Consider the following 23,748-nt stretch of genomic DNA (forward strand, 5'->3'; position numbering starts at 1 on the left):
AAATATTAGAAAGAGCACTTCAAATTAGTCTTACAATCAACACACCCTAAGAAAACAAAGACTGTTTTAAAGGTTTTATTGTTCTGTAATTGTATATATATATATATATATATATATATATATATATATATATATACTGTATATATATACTAGGCTAGTTTCACTTAATTTGAAGGGTGACTTTGACTTGTTTCTTGTTTTGGCATATTCAAATACATTTTATCATCTCACCAGTTCTTGTTTGAAGCTGTATGATGTTTTACAGCTGCTTGAACATAACAGTCTACTATCACATCACGTCACTTTCTGAACTTTCACCCCCAAACTCACCATGCAATAGCTGTTGATTTTAGAAAACCTTAGAAGCTTTAGAAAAAGGTTGTGTGTTTCAATAATATTTCGCTACAAGAGCTTAGGAAGAGTCTATATTGTGTGAAATACACAGGCTGGTAGACTAAATTTTTGGCTCATCATACATGTAACCATATTATTTGTTTTGAGCCTCTAGTATGTTATCTGGACAAAGATATAGCCTACTAACTCTGTGGATTAAAAACATTTTAACTCCAGATAATAATTCCTCCAGAATGTAATCTTTATTTGTAGTTAACAACTGCTTTTATAGCCATCCTCGTCAAAAAAGGCTGTTTCATAACACATAGAATTTTAAAGGGTGTTCAGTCATACATATTTATATATTTCAAAATAATTGCAAAAATTAAAGACATAGTAAGGAAAAAATCTCTTCAATCAGTCCTTGTAACAAAAAGAACTATGAACAGTATTTACAATTTCAAGACGCCCACAATTGTGGAATTTGACCTCAGTCGAGTTCTTGCTCTTTTCACTTTTGAAAAGTCTGTGGTGATGCTTGAAATAAAATCCTCCTCTGTTGTTTCTTTCAATGAAATGAGGCAAGAGTTCAGAGGGTAAAAGCAGCCATTTTGTCCACCTGACCATAAGTGTTTAAGATATTTCACCACAACCCTCAGCACACTTCAGGTAACATATTTTCTCCCCCGCAGCCATCCTGCTGCTGCCAGGAGGCCACACTGATGGCCTGACCCAGAGAAGCAATGAGAGAGGTCAGACCGATGAGGTAGCCATCCTCTCTGCTTCCCTCGGACCACGGGACGTCGTGCAACAGCTGACTCATGTTGGACACGGGGGTCGTCTTCCCAAAGTCTATCATCCAAACGCTGGCCTTACAGCTGTGGTCATGGACAAAGAGAAGCGAGCTGCCAATCACCTGATCAGGTCAAAAACATGTTGATTTGTTATGGGAATGAAAAGTGTTTTTTAGTAACGCCCATGTTTGTTATTTTTTAAAAATCAAAGTTAAGTCAATTATAATGAAAAAATGTTTGAATTCATGTGAACTAACCTCATGGGTTCTAAAAAACAGTGAATTCTTTAGTGCCTCGCTCAGATCCAGGAGTCTCGAGTGGTATGCTTTCTGAAAACACAGACTGGTTTTGTTGGGATTTCAGTAACAACACTAAGTGCAACATGAAAGGTTTGAAGTAATGTGATAAATCAAATATGCTGGATAACAATTGATAACATTTCAGGGAGACAGTTGAAAGGTTAGGAAGAAGTGAATATTAATGTAATGGTGAAAAGCATTTCTCCTTTTTGCTTTATTTATAAACTTCAGTTTTAGTTTTACCTTTTTTGTTCTCCTTTGCTTGTTTTTACTTTAATGTTTAATTAAATCTTTATTATAGAACCTTTTCAAACAATCCCGATGTAGACATTTATAGTAGCTTAGTTTTGCACATAGATAACTACAGAGTGCGTGCAAGTGTAAGAGAGGCTGAATAAGGTCTGATCACATCTTCTTTTCAACCACAGAGCAGCGACTGGACAGAAAACTTAATTTGAACAAATAATTCAATTATCTAAAATTATCTGGTTTGGTCACTAATTTAAAGATTTTGATGTGGATTTATTTAATGCAAATCAGTTAAAGAGTTGGGCGTGTTTTCTAAAGGAGGATTGGTATACTGTTACATGTTCCTGTGACTGAGAGAACTGACCAGGATGTCCAGGTGACTCCTGGTGAAGAAGAGCAAAGCCTCTGTGGCCTGAGTTAAAGTCCGAATGTTTCTGAAGTCACGTTTGATGCTGCCATCCTCCATCTGACTCACACAGGAACATACAAAAGAGCATTTGAAAGCATTTGATGTATTTTTGGTTAACAGTAGATGTGCAGAGATTTAACTGGTTTCTTCTCCCACCATGATGCCCTCTATCCGGAAGCCCAGTGTGGACGAGGAGCTGTTCGTATCTCTCCATTGAAGGTATCGCAGCTTTGTCACTGCTTTCTGTGCATGTTCCTCTGCTGATGGTGCTGATGGGTCAATGTTCACCATCTTCTGGTACATGTCACTCCTCATGGAGGACTTTGCCTGCGCTGTGATAAATTCCTGCACCTGAAAGGTTCTGAGAGAGAAACTCACATATGTGCAGAAGAAGTTCACATCCTTCACAGATAACTAAGACCACTTCTTGTAGTCTTTGTCACACCAGAACAAATTGGTCTTTAAAGAAAAAAACATACAAAGTACAAATAATAATTAGGAAATAAAAGTTGCACTTAGCGACAGATTTTGATATGGTGTATTAAGAATCAGGACTTGAAATCGAGATAAGATTAGATTCTACAATCCAGAAGGAAAATGTGGGTAAAAATGCTTCATTTAGGGTGAATATCAATGGGAAAATGGTAGAACAAAAATAGTAGTAATATTTCCATTAAAAAGTTAGAACATATATAAACTGTTAAGCCTGACATATAACCTCTGTTCGGGTTGAAAGTTTTCTTCATGTGATGCAAAAAGCGTCATATTGCATCACATGAAGAAAACTTCCAGGCAAAGAAAAACACATTTTTCTCGTCTCAGGGCAAAATGAGGGCTGGATTCATGACCATTCAACACTACTACCATGTTTCTAATGATACACAGCTTCATGTAAATGGGTGAAGTATCCCTTGAAGAATAATCATTCTTTGCCTGGACTAATGCAAATAATTGATTTTTTTTCCATATGAAAAACTACATAGCTTATAATGAGTACCAGAGCATTGGCACAGATTCGTCTTTAATTCCAAAGATGGGTCACCTGTTTTGAAAAATAAAAATCTCTCACCCACCTGACTCCCATCTTGCAGTCCATGATGACAGGTCTCCTGAGGCCGCTCAGCAAGTCTTCAAGGCGAATGTAGCAGCGCTCCCCTCTGGTGACCAAGCCGTGGTACTGAGGGACGAAGGGTCTCAGCATGTCTCTCATCAGGCTGTCCAGACATCTCTCCTCCACCTCACTGTACAGTTTCAACACCTCTCCACCCTCACTCAGCTGGAAGTTACCTGCTGATAGCAAGGAATCATTATGCTGACAGTAGATAGCATTTTATTTCAGGTGTCCAGAAGTGTGCAGAGAAACCCTGAATACATTTGAAATGTTTAATCAGATAAAAAAGTTCCTGACAATTTTGAAAACACAAATCTACAGAGATAAAACATTGTAACAGCAATGTGATCAGTATCCAGATAACTCTGCATGACAGGCAAGTATATTTTCGTATTGAGGTGTCTCTTGGAGGAATTTGTAAACTTAGTCAGAGGACTTTGAATGCCTGTATGTGTCTTGTTTGACAGACTGTAACAAGCATGCCTTGATGTCCAGCCAGCTGAACCCAGGAGCTCTGCCGCTGCAGCGACCAGTGCATCATGGTCAGGTATGTTTTCCAGGATCGGCACTGAGAAACACAAGAAAACTAATTATATCCTGTCACACAGGTACAGGACCTTCTCCCAGCATGCATCATTTTGTAAGAGGCAGGGTACATCTTAAAATCTTAAACCATGCAGAAAACATTTATAAAAGAATCCACCAAACCCGAATGTCTGCATTTCCTCCTGCATGTTTACAGAAGAAAGGCTCCAGCCAGCAAAGCTCTTTAATGACCTTTCACATCAGACATGAATTAGGAATGGAATTTCATCCTGTTTCTTTCAGAGGCCAATACATAGATTATTTGTGTGTGTGTTTTCCAAATTAAATGTTGGGCTATTTATCCTTTTATAGGTAGAACAGCTGAAGAGAGACAGGAAGCATGTTGGGAGGAGAGAGTGGAGGATGACGTTCTGTACACAGCCACTGATGAGGTCTATAGCCTCTGTGTATGGGGCATTCGATATAACCGCTAGACCATCCGGGCCCCCTTCTTAGCAGTCAAAACAACAAGTGCAGACTTTGAAGATGCCCTGTGTGATTTGTATTACTGAAAGCCATCCTAGTTCTAACCAAGCCTTCCTTAAAGCAAGTTAAGCAAATCTTTTTTTTTTAATACAGAAAAGAAACAGGAGGTCATGACAGTGTGACTGTGTTTGTTCCACAGTGACATGTCAAAAAGAGCCGTTGTACTGTAAGTCCCAGTGTTTCACTACTCCTCTGACATTATAAATCCAATTGAAAGACATATGTTGAGGACACTGTAAGGTAAAACACACTCCCTAGTACTGTGTAAACTCCAAAGACTGTTGTGACTGTTAGTGTATCTGGTGTTTGCAGTCAGCACATACAGTACCTTGACAGTTATGATCTGCTTTGTATATACACAAAATAGCCACCAGATAAAAGAAAAACCAACAGAGGCTAATGGAGACATGAACATGCTCATTGTGTTCCTGTCTCTTTTTTTACATTCTTTTTTTTATTAGGCGATACACAACACAAGACAAGTGAGAGACATGACAAGAGCAATACTTTGTGGGTGACGCAGCCAGTTAACATGGCAAGAGAATAACAAGCAGGAAGTGTCCTTGTCTCTAAATATCAAGATTTTTATGGAAAGACGTATTATATTTAAGACTTAAGCCGATAAAAAAAATATTTTTGCATCCTAAATGTAACTTTTTTTTTGTCACAAATTGTCTGTTTTCTTTTACCAGACATATATACACCCTATAGTCCTCCCCTCGCTTTCTCATCTCATCTGCTCTCATATCTGTTGCAGCAGCAGCAGTGTGACATGCAAACATCATTCAAATCCAACCATGTCAAAGCCCTCTTTCAAACTCACGCAAATCACCCAAACCACAGTTTTGTTTCTAGCTTCTTCCATGGAATACCAGAGCAGACACATGCACAGGTGAGATGCACATGTATAATTATGATGAAAAACACAAGACATGTGTATGTTTATCTCACCTTCCTGAGCATTCTCCTTTTTGAGGTGGCATCCTCCCCCTCGCTGAAGACCTCGTCGCTCTCTGCTGAGGAGAAGTTAACGGAGGAGGATGAGGAAGTGGAGGAGGATTGCAAAAGTTTAGAGAGGATAGGGTGAGGGGACTGCCAATATTGAGAAGTGGAGCCCGCTATAATTCCAGGCTGCTCCTCTGCCTGTTCATCCACTCCCTCTGGAGGCTCCCTATGCTCCTCTTCTTCTGCCTGTACAGCTGAAACAGAAGGCCAAGTCCTCTCCTCGTCCTTTTCTTGTCTCTCTCTTCCTCCATAGTGGTTCCACTCTCCTCCTTCCAACTCTGGATCATCACCCTCTCTGTCTGCTTCAGTCTCTTCCATCCTTTTTCTCACGCTCCACCTTGCACTCTGCCATCCCTCTGGATCAACCTCAAAGCTGCCCCCTAATCTCTCCATCCTTCTTGTCTTCCATTTTGTCTTTACTTCAGCTCTTGCACATCTTCTGTTTAACTCAAAGTCCTCTTTTCTTTGTGGTTCTTGAACGAGCTCATTACCATCTCCCCTTGTCATGGTGTCCATGGTATCCAAGGGCTGGAAAGCTATTTTTGTCTCTGAATCAGACTCATTGTCCCACTCCGCATCTTCTCCAAGTCCACCTATGCACTGACTGTAAGGTGGGAAACTTTTGGTTGATTGGAGTCTGGGTCTGGTTCTTATCGTGAATCTCCTGCTGCTTCCGGAAGAACCCTCAGCCGTAGACATATGTTGATGCGTCTCATCCGATAGTCTTTTCTCTACCTCCATCTTTAGATAGATAGATAGATAGACACTTTATTGATCCCAAGGGAAATTCTAATGTGTTTATTACCTTATTTATTACTTTATTACCTCCATGTGGTTTTCGTCCATCTTAGTGTCCAGTATTGGGTGCACAGTGTGAACCAACTCCATTAGTTCCACATGTGCTTGTACAGAGGAAAAACAGAAAAAAAATGCATAAAGAAGTCTAAACTTATCTCTTAAAGAGCACCAACAGTAGTCTTGAAATGACACAAAAAGAAATTTAAAAACAAAGTGCACCTTACCGTACGTGTGTCCTGCACCTGTTAGTTCTTAGTTCCTCTGAGGATCATCACTCACTCAATGCTGCTGTTATAGTTTGCATGCTGTGACGTTAATACATATCCAAAGCTTCATTTAGCGAGAAGAGCTGCAGGGCAACCAGATATCCAGGAATGACACCTATGCCTGATAGTATTATGGAAATGCACTTCGGTGTTCTCCTACGTAATAGGAGTGCATACTTTGTGGGTTGTCTGTTAAAGGAGGTGTTTTCTAACTGCACAACATATTCCACAAACTATCTGATTAACCCTTAATAGGTTTTATTGCAACACTTAAACAGAAGGCACTTCAGAGGGGATTTAGTACTAAGTTCATTTCATCTTAAAATGTAATTATAGACACATTTAGTATTAAAGAAAGTCACACTGTTGCCTTGCTTAAATCCATCTTTTACATTCTTATGGAGAAGGCTTAACACATTTGACCTAAACAGGTAGCATTTAGGTCACAATAGAAGTCATTTTACAGATAAAATAGCTCCAAAACTTTACATTAAGTCGTTGAAAGAAAACAGGAACAGCAGGTAGTCAGTGTTTTTAGCCTTTTGGCATTTGTGTATGATTTTTGGGGATATTTTGTCCATTTCATTTTTTGGTATAAATATCTCAAATCTTGATTACTCAGTCAGACGAAAACAAACCGCTGCTCTTCTTTGGTCGCTTCTTTTGTAAAATGTACTCAGTCAGATCAGTGGGCTGTTGACAAATGTGGAAATGTGTCAAATAAAGAACTTTTTTTTTTAAGCAAAAGCAATGTGATTGAAATTAAACAGACCTGTAAACACTGTACTATTGTACAAAGAAGCAGGACAAACAGTTACTTGAATGTTAAAGTTGAAATATTACAAAACAATTGAATGGTTTCATTACATATTTTGTCAGTTTATGCTGAATTACTTTTTTAAATTTCATTTATACATACAACCACTGAAAAACACTGACAATAAAGGTTGAGATGTGTCTGACCCATAAATTGTATGGTCCTATGACACGTTAAACATTACATTGAAACAACATTGAGAGGGAAAACAAAGGAGGCATGACGTAAGAGTAACAATATATACATTCAGAAGATCAACAAACATGTAAGCAGTGTGCGGATGCTTCTGACTCTAAGAATCACCATCCTTACATTATACTTTTAGGATGACTCGACACTTTCTCCCTCTGCTTTATCAGTGGCCTCAGGCTGCCTCTGATTCAGTGCTTTCAGCTGTGAAATGTATCTTTCAGTTCTGCATCTTTGTAACCTCCTGGCTCTAATTTGTAGGGGTCATCTGGAAGGCCCCCATCGACTGAGCCGAACCTATAGAGGAAATATATATATTTTTTAATTTAGCGCTAAATGACAGAATGAAGTGACTTAAATTATACAGAAATTCTCTGCATGTTGTTGTGTACCTGCTGCAGCATCTCTTTCCCCTCTTTCCTGGTTGTACACATTGTATTGTCTTTGTTGCTGTTGTCCTTCTGTTCTAAGCTGTAAAAAAGGAAAAACTAACAATCAGCTGTTTGAGTCTAAGCACTAACACTCAAGATCATTATTAATTTAAACAATGTATAAGATGTGCAGCCCTAAAGCCAATAACAAATCACGGATTTTAGTATATCAGTCCTCACCTGCTCTGACCTCCAGTCCGCTTTAAAGAGAAGCCTCAGGTAGCTGAGGATGAAGAGGAGGCTGAGGAAACTGAAGTTACTCCACACACCCACCAGGGCCGATGTGAGAGGGAAGTTGAACAATAAGTATCTGACAAAGAAAAGATAACAGACATTATGATGCAATGAGAAAATGGTGCACTCAATGTTACTTAAGATGTTCCCTGAATTACTTAAAAACACTTTTCCCATACTAATTTAACCAACCCAACAGAGAAAATCTGGACTCCACTGGACACTGTAAGTGTAGGCAGAAACATTGAGTGGGCTTGTCCCAAACTAAAAATGTCTGTTTTTTTTATTAGAATCTGGTCTGAGGAAGGTACTGTTGGAGGAATAATTTACGTGTATTCCTCCTTTGGGTTAGAAGTGTTTAAAGCTCTATTTTTTTCAAAGGCAAGTGACACCATAACACAATTTTTAATTGTAACTGAGACAAACATGTTATAATATGAATGTATCCCAGAGAATTAAAAAACTATCTTTTGCCTCCATAACTTATCTCTAAGTTGTAAAAACGTGTGTTTTTATAAATGAGTTTTTGTCATGTTTTATCATATCCTGTATAGTATATGATACTGTCAGATCTCTCGCAGGTATTATTTGTTTGTTTATTTCGATCTTTATTTGTATATTCTTTGGCGGGGACTCATACCTTATACCAGTGAAGTGAGCATGAATGAGGAGCTGAGATGAGTAGATCTGCACCTTGTTGGACAGAATCTCAATAATGGCTGTGACCGATGGAGAATACTGCACATGAAGGAAAATTCAGTTAAGGAGACCTTAAACAAAATGGTATAGCTATTGAAGCACACTAATTCACAGCAGCTTGATACATACAGGGTCTACGATATACTCTGAGAAGAGCTCCACCTCCAGCACTTGTTTCTGCTCGCTGACTCCGCTCAGTAACGCTGGCAGGAACAGAAATGTGCCCAGCTGCTTCAGCAGGTCTGAACGGTAGCGCAGCATGCTCTGACCACAGCACAGTCAACAAGAGAAACACAGCCTTAGACGATGTTTTAAAATGTTCATACACTCTTAACTATTGTGCTCTTTCCTTACAGGTGTTTGATGACATGTTAAAAAAGATGTTAGCAATGACGTAATAATGAATATTTAGGAAAGGTTGAATGATGCTGTCATGTGTGTTCAGTTCTACCTTCTGCATATATCAGTGATTGATGAGTGAACAATACAATAGGTGATCTCAGTTGACTCTATTTCGGAAAAAAAGATTTTGTCTTGCCTAATAATTAAGGCTTCACTTTATTCATTTACATGACTTAAAACAATTCAAAATATCTTGTAAACTAATGCAATAATTAAACTACAAAATGTAGCTCTACAAAGTGCTCTTTCAATGTCTTCAAATATCATACTCGGCTTCAAAAGAAATATCTATCACATTAAGATTGTTGCAAGTTGTTGTTTCAAGATTTATTATAACCCCTGTTTTAGGAAAGTAAAGTACATTTTTAAATCTAGATCAGCTTTTGCTGTCCCCTCAATATTTTTTTCTGTAATTTATTTGCATGTTATTAGTGTCACCTCAATCACCTGAGCCCTGTGATCACCTCGCGTTACAGTGGAGCTCTGCAGCAATTAGCAGCTTTAGTGTGTCTCTGACCAGTCTGTGAGTTAAAAGGTTGTTGTGCATTAGTGCTGTACTCACAAAGCGAGAGCTGGAGGCAGACAGCAGCTGTCTTGTCTGAGAAACACGGAGCAAAGCAACGGAGAATCAGAGGAGCGTGTGAGAACGAGCTAAAAACACTTGTGATTGTTTGCACACATGTAGCCACAGAGGAAGTGGAGCAGGACCAATCTTAATGTAACTTACAGAGCGAGCAGAAGAAGCAGTTTGCTCTCCTTCCCGAGAGAAACAGGTTGTCTTTATAATGAACATCCCCAGCTCCTGATTGACTGGAGAATCAGGCAACTCCAGCTGCAGAGAGATCGTGTAGGCCTGGCCGAAAGTCAGCACCTGGATGTGCATTTTAGAATGGTGACAGATTTCTAGACTCACATAGGCACAAACGAAAACTCTGAATCATGTTCACACTTACATGTCTGTTGTTCTTCATGAGAGAGATGTTAGCCACTGGATAAGAGCACGAAAAAGAGGCTGGAGATTCACAGTCTGTCCTGCAAACAAAAGCATGAATGAAGGAATTTAAGACACAAAAAACTAAAGTGGGATGCAGCTTGACAGGACTTTTACATACCTGTAGTGATAGTGTACAGGTGTGGAAAAAGCTGCCTTTGGCATGTAAGAGAAATAGAAGCTCCCATAAAGAAAGGCGGCGATCCAGAGGAGCAGGAAGACCACAAAGATCCCGACAATGAACCGTAGAATTCTCTGACGGGTACGTTTTATCATCATGATGACAGCACGTTTGAGCATCTTCATCACCTGGCCAATGAAGAAAGACGGTTCTCCATCGTCTTCTAAATGAAAACGACTGTCTTCATCCATAAACTATAAAACATAGACAGTGGCAGACAATTAGGATTTTTTTAAAAACAGAAGGTTTTTTGGAAAAGCTTGAAAAACACAGAAAAGACAAGGATCATGAAAACTCTTTTTAGAGCCAATATCCAAAAAGTCTTTGGCTAAATGTATCCACTAGTTTGAATGATTCTCTAAAAAGATAAATTAGGCCTTGTGCTTGACACCATTAAATCCAGCATAGTTAATCATATTATGATCTCATAGCCAAAGACACAAGAACCACTGAGAGTATGAAGAGCAGCAAAAACCACTGAGACCAATCTCAGTCACAAGCAGAGACTGGTCATGTCAGATGACTCCACATTTGTCAACAGCCCACTGATCTGACTGAGAACATTTTACAAAAGAAGCGACCAAAGAAGAGCAGCGGTTTGTTTTCGTCTGACTGAGTAATCAAGATTTGAGATATTTATACCAAAAAATGAAATAGAAGCAGTCACTGTCATTGAATTGTTTTGCCATCTTTTTTTGTAGTTTATTAAGTTTTAAGAAGGATATCCATGAGACAAATTAATACAGATTGTGAAGGTTAACCATTAATATTCAGCGCTTTTTAGGCTGTGATATATGATATTTAATTATGTATTGAAAATGATTACACAACAAATTATTGAGCACTGTTGAGACACCATTTGAGATCAAGACTTTTAGCTGGCAATCATTACAGTAAGGACATTTTGGCTGATTACGTATAGAGTTAGGCATTAATTTTCTGAATACAACATCCAACAGCAACATGTAGGTATTTAGAAACAACAACTCACCTCTGGTTTCTATTGGCCAAATATGAGCTGTTAGAAGTCACTTCTCCTTTCCCTGAAGTCTCTTAGTCCACAGTCTGACACTTTCTTCTTCTCCTTACGCCTTAGCTCCTTTCTCAGCTGCCATTGGACAGGATTTGGTCCTTCCCACATAAAGAGAGGTGCTGCAGCAGCTGGAACAGTGTTCAACTTTACCCTGAAAACAGGGCAGAAGCTTGAAAGTAGCATTTCCTAAGCATAAAAAAATCGTTTAAATTTAGAAAACAAAAAAGAGGAGCATTTCAGAAAAAACCCTGTTGTTTGAAATTTGATGATTTGAATATATATATTATTATATATAATAATTGACCTGAAGGACAGTTATATCTTATTCAAACATTTAGCAAAGTCAAAATCATACTTTTATTCATGTATTATAGTTTTTGCATAATTTGATTACTGTAAAGTTTATAGTCTTTTTTTCTTCTCTTTTTTTCCTGTTGTGGCCACCATATATTAGTTTATCTTTAGGGACTTCAGAGCCTCCCTTAAAAATCTAAACAGATAAACTGAAATAAAAACGTCCTGGTTTGACAAACGGAAAATGTTTACAGTCTATGATTTGAAGCAAGAAACATCAACTCCTCGCCAGGAGGGGGCGGTATCGTCTGTGACAGCAGAAAATACCCGCCAATAATATGTTTTCACGAGGAAGAAGCTTTCATCCAATCATCATGCAGCGACTGGCGCTAAGCGGAAAACAGTTAAACGTTTCATCCAGGCTTCGGGAAAACTGAGAGGTAATGTAGTGTTTGTTACTTTTTCCAACATGTGCAACTATTTTCAGAGGAAGTGAAAAAATACGTTCATATTAAAGAGTGTAAGACGAAGAAGGCACGATTCGTACTTTAGGGAAAAGTGTGCATATATACATGTCATAAAAGTGTGCAAACGAACATTTGCAAAAAAGAAATGTGTACATGATTTGTACATTTCTGGTGTATATTAAAGATGAGAAACATAATAAAAAAAACTATAATCACAAAAAAGTGTGCAAACCATAAGAAGAAGTTATTAACAATAGAAAGCTTTAAAGAAAAAAAATGTATGCAATTAAAACACTGACCTCAAAATGTATAAACATTATTCATGTCAACACGTGTCTGTACTGTCATGTCAAGTGGATATCAAATTTTAATAGAATTCAACTGTTTGTTAATGTTGTTTTTTGTTGTAAAGTATTTGTCCTCTTCTGTCCTCTGCTTGCAGGATGTCCTGTAACAGCAGTGTAACCCGGGTTCAACTTGTCTCATCTGGGGACCAGGCACAGAGAGTCCCTGTGCACCTTCTGCCCTGTCACATTGAACATGAGGGGCCGGCTCAGGTCACACAATATTTGACTGCTACCATGAAAAACAGCAAACAAGGTAAACTTGAAATAAGTGTTTTGCCTGCTTGTTTTTGTGTGTTGAAGCCTCTCTACCAGCAGACTTAATTGTATCATATTCAATTTGGAGTCTATCCTTTACACCCCAATAAAAGTGTTGCTCACCTTTTCTCCCACAGTAGTTTCTCAGACAGAGGAAATTGGTAATTTGTGCATTTTTGTCCCACCACAGAGAAGACGGTGTCATTCAGAGGACGAGGGTTGAAGGGGCAGGAGCTCAGCTGTCCACAGGGTTACACTGGCTTAGTTCTGAAAGAGATCAACAAACCTGGCTCTGACCAAGAGGTAATCACCAAAGATTTCATCTTTACAATCACAATAACTATCAGCTCTGAGCTCAGCAAAACAAAAACAAAAAACAAAGCATCTGTGTGGGCTATGAGAACTTTTTACATGAGGCTAAACTGCAGCGTGTGTTTTTGTGTTCAGGACAGGACAGTGAAGCTGTCCTCTGTTTTTGACACCTTAATGTACTGGAACCTCGAGACCCCTCCAAACTCTGATGATACAGTTGTGATGGCAATGGACTGGCCGGAGTTGGCTGAGGCCGTAAGTTCTTTTAAAGCTTTCTTTAGGAGGGCTTTACTGAAGTTATCAAAGATTCGAGTCCCAGGGGTCATGAAGTAGTTGTTTATTTTGAACAAGATAAAAGACTGGACTTTAGAGAAGAGTTGATCAGAGTGAATAAAAACAACTTGATGAAGTTTTAGGTAATACTACTGGTTCTATTTATGTATAATGTATATGGTCCAGTTGTGGTTACAATGCCTTCAGTGTTATGAGTATTGTAGTTTGTCTTGAGTTTTCTCTGTTGCTGTTACTCATCAGTTGTAATGTGACAGGATTGTGGTGTATAGCACCCAACTACACAAGTTGTTACATCTCAGAGGGTTTCTCCCTGTCACGTCCAATATTTATGACCACTGATCAACAAATAATAATTTGGCAAGGCATTATTTAAAAATAAATACAAATATTTGTTTGTCACATGAGTCCTGTTAAAATAACGCTGTACCCTAATAAATGAGGATTAGGCTTGTGTCTTCAGTCCGGACATGTTGATAGTCTGTAGGACGTCGACACAATTTGTTTAATATAGGATTCCTGGTTGCAAATGTGGTGGGACCTTCTTATGTGTCATACATGTGACAGCAGTGATTTATCAGAATATCATGCTTGTAAATGAAAGGATAGAGCAGCAGATGACACACTGATATTTTGTATGTTCACAGATCCACGGGCCAGTGGACGACTGAAGAGAGACTCACACAGAGGTGGCAGGCTGCTGTCACCTCTGCGCGTTACAAATCAAGTGTTCAGTTTGCAGGTTACCGGCTTCAGTCGGTGAGAACACTGAAGACCTCCTGGACAGTTCTGTGTTACAAACAGATGTAATGTTTATATTTTTGTGTTGACATGTTCTTCTGTAGTGAAATAAAGAAAACAAAGATATGTTGTCGACTTGCCACCCTCTGCATTGTGTCACCCAAAGATGCATTACAATATTTACATGTCATTTCATTGGAATTGTTAAATCACAGGGTGTTTTTTTTTAGTTTTGCACACAGACTAAAATGAAACTGTCCAAATGATCACCAATCCAACCATCCGGTATCAGTGTCCAGGTGTATGTAATTCTCGATTCAGCATACGAGTACTTATTAATGTAATACAGAAACTAACATTTAAAATGATGAAACGATTAATTCCCAAATAGTCAAACAGTCATTGAGGCACGTTAAATATTTAATTTAAACATTTAAGCAGACAATTGTTTGAAGTTACAGGTCAAGTGTGCTCCTTTATTCTGTTACGCTGCTAAGGGAAAGGTCACAAGCATAGCCAAACACGCCAAATTCACTCCTCTGTCACCTCCTCAGAAAACCTACATGTAACTCTAGGCAGAACGTTGAATAGCTACACTATTTAACCTCGAGCCTACAAATGAGAATTTGACCCTGCTGAAAACTGTCGACCAAAATCGATGAAATATTTGATAAATTGAGAGGTTCAGTCGAGACAAGCACACGAGGCCAATTTAGAGAAGTAGATTCTTACAGCATCTAAAGAACTGTAAACACCTGCTCGGACATATTAGCTTAATTTCAAACTGGTACAATGAGAGCAGATCAAAAATACTTTCATATGGCACTGTCTTGTGTTTTTAGAATTGCTGAAATTGTTTTCAAAGCTCTGATGTTAAAAACCTGTTAATATACTTCCAGACACAAAAACATTTACATTCACTCAAACTGTGCTGGTACAGTCACACTGAGAAGGCAGTTGTAGAAATGAAGATGACCTCGGTTCAGCAGACGCTAGGTTGAGCTTGTCAGTCTTTTGAACTCCAAAATCTTCTAGAAACTATGACAGTATTCCTCTTTCTTATATCCATACAGATGTGTATGTGCATCATGCCCAGTGTGTTTGACCGTTAGTATACATGCAGTCCTATGTGTACAACCCGGGGAAAAGAATAGTAACTTTATAAAGGAATGTCTGTTTTTTCACTGATGTTAAAGAGAAAAGATCAACGCTCAGTTTTTTTCCCTTTGTATTTAGAGAATTGAACCAACCATACTACCCATTTACCTTCCAAAGCAAAACTGACTTGACATCAGACTATAGTGTGTCTTCTATTTCTGTAATAATGGGTAACAAATGCCCTCAGTATCAAAGACAGCAGGGCTGTGGTCAGGTTGTTTAGAAAAATAAATGACAATATTTGGATAAAAAGCTGGAAGGTTTAAATTAAGCCTGAAATGAAGATGGATAGATAGACAGATACTTGATTGATTGAGGGAAATTCAAGAACAAAATTAAGAAACTAAGAATCCCCTAGATCAAAGTTCAGATACTAAGGCTAAACTTCAGGTATGTGTGTGGAAGAGCAGAAATACAGCTGTGTTTTGTTGTGTTACAGGAGAGGTGGTATTTGTGGTGGCGGCGGAGGTTGTGGTGGCTCTAAGATCTCATCGTCAATCTTTGTGCGTTTGGTTCGCAGTGAGCGATCGTGAGCTTTGCGAATGTGCCGGTACAAGTCGCCAGATTGTGTGTAGCTCCGGTAGCAGTAGTGACACTCATAAGGACGTGCACGTGTGTGCACAATGGCGTGGCGCCGTAGTGTGTATGTACATGAAAAGGTCTTTCCACAGGCTTCACATGTAGGGACATCGTCTGCAAAATTCTCCATCGTGTCTTGGAAGTCCTGGAAATAGCCAGGAGGGTCTGACGGATTCTGAGCTGTGGGTGGAGGATGGATGGCGGCCGGGAAGGAGGAAGTGTCCTGGGAGGGAGGGCCAGCACCTGAGGAGGAGGAGGAGGGGGAGAGTGGGTAGGAGTAGTCATTGGATTGGGCGGGCATGTGTAAGAGGCCCTGTGGTTGGGAGGAGAGAAACTGGGGATTGTTTAGGTCTTCATCCTGGACTTCTTCTTCAAACTCCTCTTCTACATCCATCACTGCATCTTGTTTTCTGCTCTCTTCTGTGTCTTCCTCCAGCTCCTCGTCAGATATAACAATGGCCTCCACTTTGACTTTGACATTCTCCTTATCTTTACCATCTGTCCTCACTTCCTCCATATGATATGTCTCATTTCTAACTATGGGATAAGCTCCTGTATGCTGCTCAGGCCCCTTCAGAGTCTGTGTCTGAGCAGAGGGAGAAGCCAAACGTGGCTGTTGGAGCGACACAGCACTCTGGATTCGAATCTGAGGAAACTCCCTCTGTGACTGTGCGTGTGTCGGGTTTGTTTCTCTGGGTGAAGTTTCTGCTGGTGGTTGGATTAACATGACTATCTGCTGTCCTCCACCTGATGCAGACCTGAGGTCACTCTCTGAAGGGTTCCAAACAGAGTCATTACTGGCTAGTCTTTGTGTGCCTTGCTGAAGGGGGCTGGAGCAGAGGCTGGATTCTGAATTTGACAGAGCAACCACTGACCGACCTCTCACATGGCTCAGTGCCACCAGGGAGGAAGAGGACGAGGGCTGCTGGTTACCACTGTGTAAAATAAGCAGAAAAAAACAACAACATTATTTTAAAGGTGAAGTCTGTAGCTTTTTCATTAAAATTTAAATAGTGACTTTTACTAAAGTAATGCCACTCAATCACCACTCATGGTCCTCTATACATGTGTGGTGGTGAGTGTGTCTGCAGGCACCCTGTCCTCAAGTGATTCAACCCAGTGAATATGCTGTACATATGTAGAGATAAAGTAGAGAAAGAACAACCACAGGGAGGTGAAATGCACAGCTGCCTGCTTTCTGATGGACAGGCAGGTACCAAACTATTAGCTTGTGCTAGCGTTCAGGAGTTTGCAGTGTATGAACAAGCAGTAAACATACACACTATGTCCTGCAGGTAAAAGTGTGCTTTAAGGGGCGACAAGCCCAACTGACTACACCTTTGAGCATGATTTTTGTTAGTACATGGAGAAAAGAAAGAAATATGGTGAAGTGGTCATTTACAATTAATACAATCAAATAAATTTTGTCAAAGTTTTATTTTATAGCATGTTTACATACCATAGCCTCAGTGAAGTTTGACAAGGACCTAGATATCACTGTGTCTTTAGGCTGGGTGATGTTAGAGCATATTAAACAGTTGAGAAAGTCCCAACAGCCCTGTACCTGTAGGATTCTGTAGAACTGCATGGACTGCAAAGTGCCGACCCCTCACCCTGACCTCCATTCCTTAACCTCACATGACCTCCTGAGGCAGGACCAGTCCGGCCGGGCACCAGCTCTCCGCTCTGGGGCAGAGGAAGGACATCCATGCCAGGCTGTGTGGTATCAGCTAGGTTTGGGCTCAGAGGAGTCTGAGCTCTTGACTTGTAAAACTCCTCACCTGTCCTCTCCTCAGACTTCACAGCCTCCAGCTGACTCCTCTCTGCTGTGGTTACTGATGACAGTGATGCTATCGTTGCGACTTGATTCAAATGATCTGCCATAGCCAGCATTGGCCCAGCACCACCATCACCCCCACCCAGGCTCTCTGTGGCCCTCCTAGCTCCAGTACTCTCCTCTGAGCGGGTGCTGTCTGCCTCAGCCAGAGGCCCTCGTCTCTGCAATCGTCTCTTGCATACTCTCACCACCTCGTTCATGTGCAGAAAACTTGCAGCAGCCAATACATCTTCCACTGGTGGAGACTCATGTAGCTGCAGAACACCCTCGTAGACAAAGTCCAAGAGCAAGCCAAAAGCATCAGCAGTGACAATGTCGCTGTCAAGTGTGACAGAGCTGCTGCCGTTGTTCCCGACACTGAGCCCTGGAGAGTCTGAGTAGAACATGTGGAAGAAAGGCGAGCAAGAGGCCAAAACAGCCTTGTGGGCCAGGAAACGAGATGAGCCCACCAGGACAGTGCAGTCACAGAGGAAGCCTCGCTGGCGCTGAGACCGCAGTGCTGACAGCAGCTGCTGTGAATGCTGAGGAAACTCCATCACCTGAACAACAGAAAATACAAGAAAATTATAAAACTGGGCTGGGTTACTTTAACATATTTCTCCACCAAAGAAGAGATGTTTTTATTTCAAAGTTAAGGCTAATTCAAAGGTAAAACAAACACCTTACAACTAAAAATAAAATGATTTATGGACACATGAAATACGATTTAGGGAAGGTTAGCTCACCGTCTTCACGCTGATCCGTCAACGTGTCTCAGACCTGTCTCCATGGTTACCAGCCTGTTTTCTTCAGGAGCCTTGAATAGACTGGCACAGGAATAAGCATAGATATATATAAACAAGTTATATAGACTGGTATAGTTTTGAGTCCTAAAACCAGGAAGTGAGTTAGCATTTTAGCGCCATGGGTTCCTAACTCTAAAAGTCAAATGGGAATTTGAATGGGTTTGTGGTTTAGATGCCTGAACTAAGTTCTGTGGTAAACACAAGCTTAAGAGATGTTGACGTTTTGCTAGCTAAGACCCCACTTGTGAATTTTAAAGTTTTTACACGTACCTGAAACGGCGGTTGCAAACGAGTAGCTAACTGAAACAACTTATTAAGTTACGATTTCTCTCGCATGTCAAAACCGCTGATTAGATCGCTCAAGCATAACGGTCGCGACGTCATCATAAACCGACCGCGGTGTAGTTCGCTTGAGCATAATGTTAGCTTTTTACTTCTCTCAACTGCATTAACGCTTCAAACTTCAAATGGTGTTCATCTGTAATTATTATCCAGCTGAACAAACCAACTACGCATCAGAAACGTGTGTTTGACACAGAGCTTATTTTCTGCAATGATCCAAATATCCAACTGGCGAATTCTCGTAGGAACCGTAGTTACTTCCGGGTTGGCCTACAAAAATACGTCATCACTATTCCAGTCTATTAGAAGTCATAATCATAATTTGCAATGCTAATATTAAGAAGAAAAACAACAGCAATGCAAATGAAAGACACACATGACAGATGATATACAAACAAAAAAAGCAGGAAAATTAAACGACTTGTCCTTTAATTATGCTAACAATAGTTAACGAGTTAGCTCAGCTTCTTTATAAAAACAACAAAACCGAGAGCTCGAGGAAACTGTTTTCTTTGTTTGTATTGAATAGCAAGAGTTGTAAGCTAATCGTCTATAGCCCATAGCCATGTCTGAGCTGAAATATTTCATATTTGGAGAGAATAACACGGATATTCTCTTACCTGCTGCTTTTCTTGGTGATGTTTTCTTTCAGGACAAATGCAGTTTTTCCTCGTTGGTACAATCAGACTGCCGCACCCTCTGCTACAGCGCCACCTACAGGCAGAAAGCTAGAACTGTCAGGAAGTGTACAATATGAGTTTAATGACCAAAACAAGTGAGACCTTTTGCCATATTTAAATCAGAACATTTTATGGCACAACAGCTTTAAAATCATCGGTGTCTGTCTGCGCTCAAATGGACGCCGAGAGAGGAGGGAGAGGGAAATGGAGAGGTAGAGGAGGGCATCGTGGTGGAGAGGTATGAAATAGGAACTCTGTCAAATGGGAATTTGCCTGCTGTCTATTAAAAATGTAGCTGTTATAGAACTCTGTGTTTGCTGTCAATAAAGGCCGCACAAATGTCTTTGAATGTTAACAATAAATGTCCTATATTACAGAGAACTATATAACATAGGACACAAGGACATGGCATGTCTAAATATAGTGTGTGTGTGTGTGTATAAGGCAGGGTCCCAGGCCAGTAGGGGGACACAAAGAGCTGTCAAACTTTAAACCGAAACAGTGGCTCAAATAAGCTCATTTCGCAATAGTGGAAACATTGGGCCCCCATTTGACAGCACTCACTCTCCTTGCCCTGCTAAAAATCACATTCACATTTTTGTTATGAAAATTTAAATGGAAGGTTTTCTCCAGAAACACTTTTTTAGATTTTGGTTGAAATTGTCTTTAGGTCACAACTGATATTAATAATTCATGTACTCTAAAAAAGGAGCAAAGATAATCTGTCATCTTCAGCAGTTGTAAGCCTGTAAAAACTTATTTCTACAACAAGGTGCCAATTTGATGAACCAATCATGTGTCCCTGCCTCCCTTCTCATTCTCTATTCCATGCATGCATGAGCCTAAACCTGCTGACAGAACACTGAGGGACAGCTTCTTTCAAAATCCTGCTAGTTTACCAACCCTGCCTTTAAGTTTGTCAATGAAATTAAAGGGAAATTAAGATAAATTATCAGTGTGGGAGTGAAAAAAAAGCAGGAGACGAGTAAGTGTTGGTGCACTGGCAGACATTATGGTGATTAATACTGATTGGAGGGGCCCCCAATAAATTTTTGCTTAGGGCCCCCGACAAATTTTAGATTCCTCATTGGGGGAGGGTGTCTGTCTATCAATCTGTCTTAAGTATTGCCTTCTCCCCGACCAGGACAAAGATGTCCGCCTGTCTAAATCCATGTCTTATGTTCTTCGCCATGGAGCCAACCAGATGGGTCTTCAAATGAGTACAGGTGAGTTCCTTCAAGTATATGTGACCTGCATTCTTTCTTTTTACTAATACTGTCCAGTCTCTGACACAACCTTTATGTAAAGCATTATGTTAAGCAATGTCTAAGCAAGAATTAAGCATATTCTCAGTTTACTGTAATTATAAAATTAATTATCCTTTTTTTTAAGTATTTAAACTGATCATCGCCCATGATTATCTTCTTTTAAAGAACAGTTTGTCTGTTCTCTCAAATTTCAGAGGAAAGTATGTTTTTTTCCCATTATTATAATTAATAAATAAAGAAGTGTGTTTCTTTGAAGAATTGATATTCCAAGTCTTAAATCTTTTGCAAATAATTTGTAAGCACTTATTTTCTTGTAACAGATTATTTTACTTTTTTTTAGTTTCACAGATTGGAATATGTAAATGTTTATTTATCTAAATACTTGACTTCAATGTTACACCTATAAACTATATCACCTTTATTGTTAATACGTCTATGTTTGAATATTTAAATAATACATTTGTACACTCAACAGGTAGCAGAATTCTATTATGAGGGAGTTTTTCTTCTCCTGTGTCTCTTGTCTGAAAAGGTTGTAAAGGGTGACAGACCGCTTTATGTGATTTACACAGAGATGCACACAAAAACAGTAACCATCTTAGTAAGCCGCTCTTTCCCTCTGAATTAACACCAACAGCTGTATTCTCCTTTACTTTAAATGTTTGTAGACGTACACACTGACCATTACGACTCTTATTCTCATAGATGGCTTCCTGTTTGTGGATGAACTCCTCGCTAACAAACAGTTCCGCTCATACTCATTGGAAGATGTACAAAGAGTTGTGGCCACAAATGACAAACAGCGCTTTAAGCTACGTCCGCACCCGGAGGATGGTCGCCTGCAGATACGAGCAAGCCAGGGCCATTCAGTACAGGTATGCAAAGTAGCAAATCTCAAATGTAAGGAGCCCCTATTTCCTAAAAAGATCCCCAAAGACATCAGCAATAGGCAACAAAAACGGGGAATCTTTTCTAAACAAACCTCAACCCCAGAATATATTGTCTGTGTTGTTATATATTTGTATCCTGTATATACTGTATGTATAGTTTTATTATTGTACACCAGAAATGATTTCTTCTTTTCTTTTTTTTCAATTTATTTTCAGCACATCTGCATATAGGAAAAAGTCATGTGTTACAAAAAGATATGTTGGTAATGCATAGACAGTGTCTGTTACCTAATCTAGGGCTGATATACAGTCAGATTCATGATGGATTTAAAATGAGCATTTAGCATAATCACTGCACTATTGGATAAACTGCATGATTTATATCCATAGATTTTACATCTGAGGGTTTAAAAGTAAATGGACAACATGTTGAATAAAGCTATCATACATCATTTACAAATATAATGAAACCACTTTTAGCTTGTAAAACATCAGTTTCAATCTTCGTTTCAGGTGACTGTTTGTTAGTCCTCAGAAAATCAATGTGTGTTGAAATTGAATTTGTATCTCAGTTAGTATAATCAGTGCACCAATACATTTGGGATGAGCACATACTTTTCTGCTTAAACGCAGCTTTAATTGTGGTTACATTACTGTTCAATTTTCCTTTAATCAATTACAGATGCATTTTCTTCAAAGATAGACAAAGAAGCAAAACACATGTCTACACATCATCCATGACCTTCTATAAAGGTCCTATCCTCAGTTTTTTTTGCCTATCTTCCCGTCAGAGTGGTACAATTTAAGAACAAGGTCTTCATAATTATTTGCAACTTTAGGGTGATGCCACGTATTGTCCTTAACCAGTAGCACAGTTTGTAACTGGGTAACTTCGATATCTGGCTTAATATCTTAAATATCATTTAAATTGAGATTTTATCCTTGTGTTCAGGTTGTGGATTTAGAGCTGAAACCCATCCTGGCTGGTTCTCCTGACTGCCCTGCCGAGGCCGTGCATGGCTCTTACCTCCACAACTGGAGCTCCATCAAGCAGCAGGGCCTGAGCCGCATGCAGAGGACACACATCCACCTGGCACCTGGCCTGCCAGGGGAGGATGGAGTCATCAGTGGTAAGCTGTGATTGTTTGCTGTCAAATGACCATTTAGAAAAACAGATTCCACAGTTACATTTTTCATCCTGCCAGGTATGAGGAAGGACTGTGACCTTGCTGTGTACGTTGATGTCCCTAAAGCTCTTGCTGGTAAGGTTAATATTGCATATATTTAGCTTTAAGTCTACCAGGAACTTCTCTTAAATGTGTTTTATATTTCTCACTGCACAGATGGCATTGAGTTCTTCTGGTCAGAAAATGGTGTGTTGCTGACTGCAGGCAACACAGAGGGAAAACTTCTCCCAAAATACTTCAGCCGTGCTGTAAGACTAAAGCCGACAAGTAAGAATAATCATAAAAGATTTAAATGAATTTATTCTAAAGTTGGAAGACGTTCACTGAAGTCACTTTTGTTCTGTGTTTCAGGGAGCATCCTACCATTGTAGTAGTCGATGAGGATAATGCCCTGTTTTTGGTCAAAGCAGCTGACTGTCAAAGCATCTGGTGGTTTGTTGATGCTTACTTGTTCCCATGGTAACACTTGTTGAGCAGGAGCAGGTTTTTTTTGGAGAATCCAGCTGCACTGTACCTGTTTTTTGGCATAAATATTTACTACATATAATAGTCAACTTCTGTGCTGATGGTCTCATTTGCTTTTTTAAGTCATGTAAGCCATCAGTAATTATTTCTATAAATAAATCTGTTTCTTAATCTTAAAACCCCCACAGGAGGGTTAACTGTCTAATATTGGCCAATGTCACTTTTTATTAATGTATTTATTTATTCATTTATATGATGCCCCCCCCCCCCCCCGCGTCATAATTGCTGAATAGATTGCCACACTTATTTTTCAAAGCCGATGTTAAATATATCATCCCACTCTAGTTACACAAAACACTTTGACTGCTGGTAAAAACCATCGGGCTCTTCTTTAATTGAACACTGGGGAACTTTTAAGGACATATTCAAAGTGTGGTTAATCAAGTAACTGAAAGCAGAGGATGCAGACTGTGGTTTACTTAACAGGCTTCCTTTGATTTATGGACACTCAGAATGCATACAGACACACACAGACACA

General features: G+C 39.5%; 5 protein-coding genes across 7 annotated transcripts; 2 read left to right on the top strand and 3 right to left on the bottom strand.

The window, feature by feature from the left end:
• Positions 1 to 885: 885 nt before the first annotated feature.
• LOC306829423 (inositol-trisphosphate 3-kinase B-like) lies at positions 886 to 5,664 on the bottom strand (the record flags this gene model as incomplete). Its single annotated transcript, XM_079352465.1, has 7 exons — positions 886 to 1,249; positions 1,385 to 1,456; positions 2,040 to 2,141; positions 2,241 to 2,445; positions 3,158 to 3,371; positions 3,679 to 3,763; positions 5,218 to 5,664. 7 exons carry the CDS (start codon positions 5,662 to 5,664, stop codon positions 989 to 991), a joined length of 1,386 nt encoding a protein of 461 aa, XP_079208591.1. The 3' UTR covers positions 886 to 988.
• A 1,406-nt stretch (positions 5,665 to 7,070) lies between these two features.
• On the bottom strand, positions 7,071 to 11,456 carry LOC306828847 (seipin-like). Its single transcript, XM_079351555.1, has 10 exons — positions 11,271 to 11,456; positions 10,220 to 10,473; positions 10,061 to 10,139; positions 9,835 to 9,978; positions 9,670 to 9,705; positions 8,835 to 8,969; positions 8,647 to 8,744; positions 7,953 to 8,082; positions 7,734 to 7,812; positions 7,071 to 7,638 (listed from the first exon to the last, which is right to left on the bottom strand). Exons 2-10 carry the CDS (start codon positions 10,468 to 10,470, stop codon positions 7,592 to 7,594), a joined length of 999 nt encoding a protein of 332 aa, XP_079207681.1. The 5' UTR covers positions 10,471 to 10,473; positions 11,271 to 11,456; the 3' UTR covers positions 7,071 to 7,591.
• Positions 11,457 to 11,938: 482 nt separating this feature from the next.
• Positions 11,939 to 14,150, top strand: rnaseh2c (ribonuclease H2, subunit C). The gene is made up of 5 exons (XM_079352207.1): positions 11,939 to 12,046; positions 12,516 to 12,673; positions 12,866 to 12,978; positions 13,123 to 13,242; positions 13,926 to 14,150. Exons 2-5 carry the CDS (start codon positions 12,517 to 12,519, stop codon positions 13,947 to 13,949), a joined length of 414 nt encoding a protein of 137 aa, XP_079208333.1. The 5' UTR covers positions 11,939 to 12,046; position 12,516; the 3' UTR covers positions 13,950 to 14,150.
• Positions 14,151 to 14,421: 271 nt separating this feature from the next.
• zbtb3 (zinc finger and BTB domain containing 3) lies at positions 14,422 to 19,436 on the bottom strand. 2 transcript variants are annotated; one of them, XM_079352201.1, is made up of 4 exons: positions 19,341 to 19,436; positions 18,319 to 18,399; positions 17,321 to 18,132; positions 14,422 to 16,691 (listed from the first exon to the last, which is right to left on the bottom strand). In XM_079352201.1, exons 3-4 carry the CDS (start codon positions 18,127 to 18,129, stop codon positions 15,611 to 15,613), a joined length of 1,890 nt encoding a protein of 629 aa, XP_079208327.1. In that variant the 5' UTR covers positions 18,130 to 18,132; positions 18,319 to 18,399; positions 19,341 to 19,436; the 3' UTR covers positions 14,422 to 15,610. The 2 variants fall into 2 exon arrangements, with proteins under 2 accessions (XP_079208327.1, XP_079208326.1); XM_079352200.1 differs by lacking the exon at positions 19,341 to 19,436 and adding an exon at positions 18,649 to 18,911.
• Positions 19,411 to 23,299, top strand: trpt1 (tRNA phosphotransferase 1). Of its 2 annotated transcripts, none has more exons than XM_079352206.1 (7): positions 19,411 to 19,495; positions 20,545 to 20,626; positions 21,374 to 21,543; positions 22,511 to 22,688; positions 22,764 to 22,820; positions 22,902 to 23,012; positions 23,097 to 23,299. In XM_079352206.1, the coding sequence occupies exons 2-7, from the start codon at positions 20,572 to 20,574 to the stop codon at positions 23,114 to 23,116; spliced, it is 591 nt and encodes a 196-aa protein (XP_079208332.1). In that variant the 5' UTR covers positions 19,411 to 19,495; positions 20,545 to 20,571; the 3' UTR covers positions 23,117 to 23,299. The 2 variants fall into 2 exon arrangements, with proteins under 2 accessions (XP_079208332.1, XP_079208331.1); XM_079352205.1 differs by lacking the exon at positions 19,411 to 19,495 and adding an exon at positions 19,504 to 19,638.
• Positions 23,300 to 23,748: the final 449 nt, after the last annotated feature.

Source organism: Symphodus melops (assembly GCF_947650265.1).
Source record: "Symphodus melops genome assembly, chromosome: 9".
NCBI lineage: Eukaryota > Metazoa > Chordata > Actinopteri > Labriformes > Labridae > Symphodus > Symphodus melops.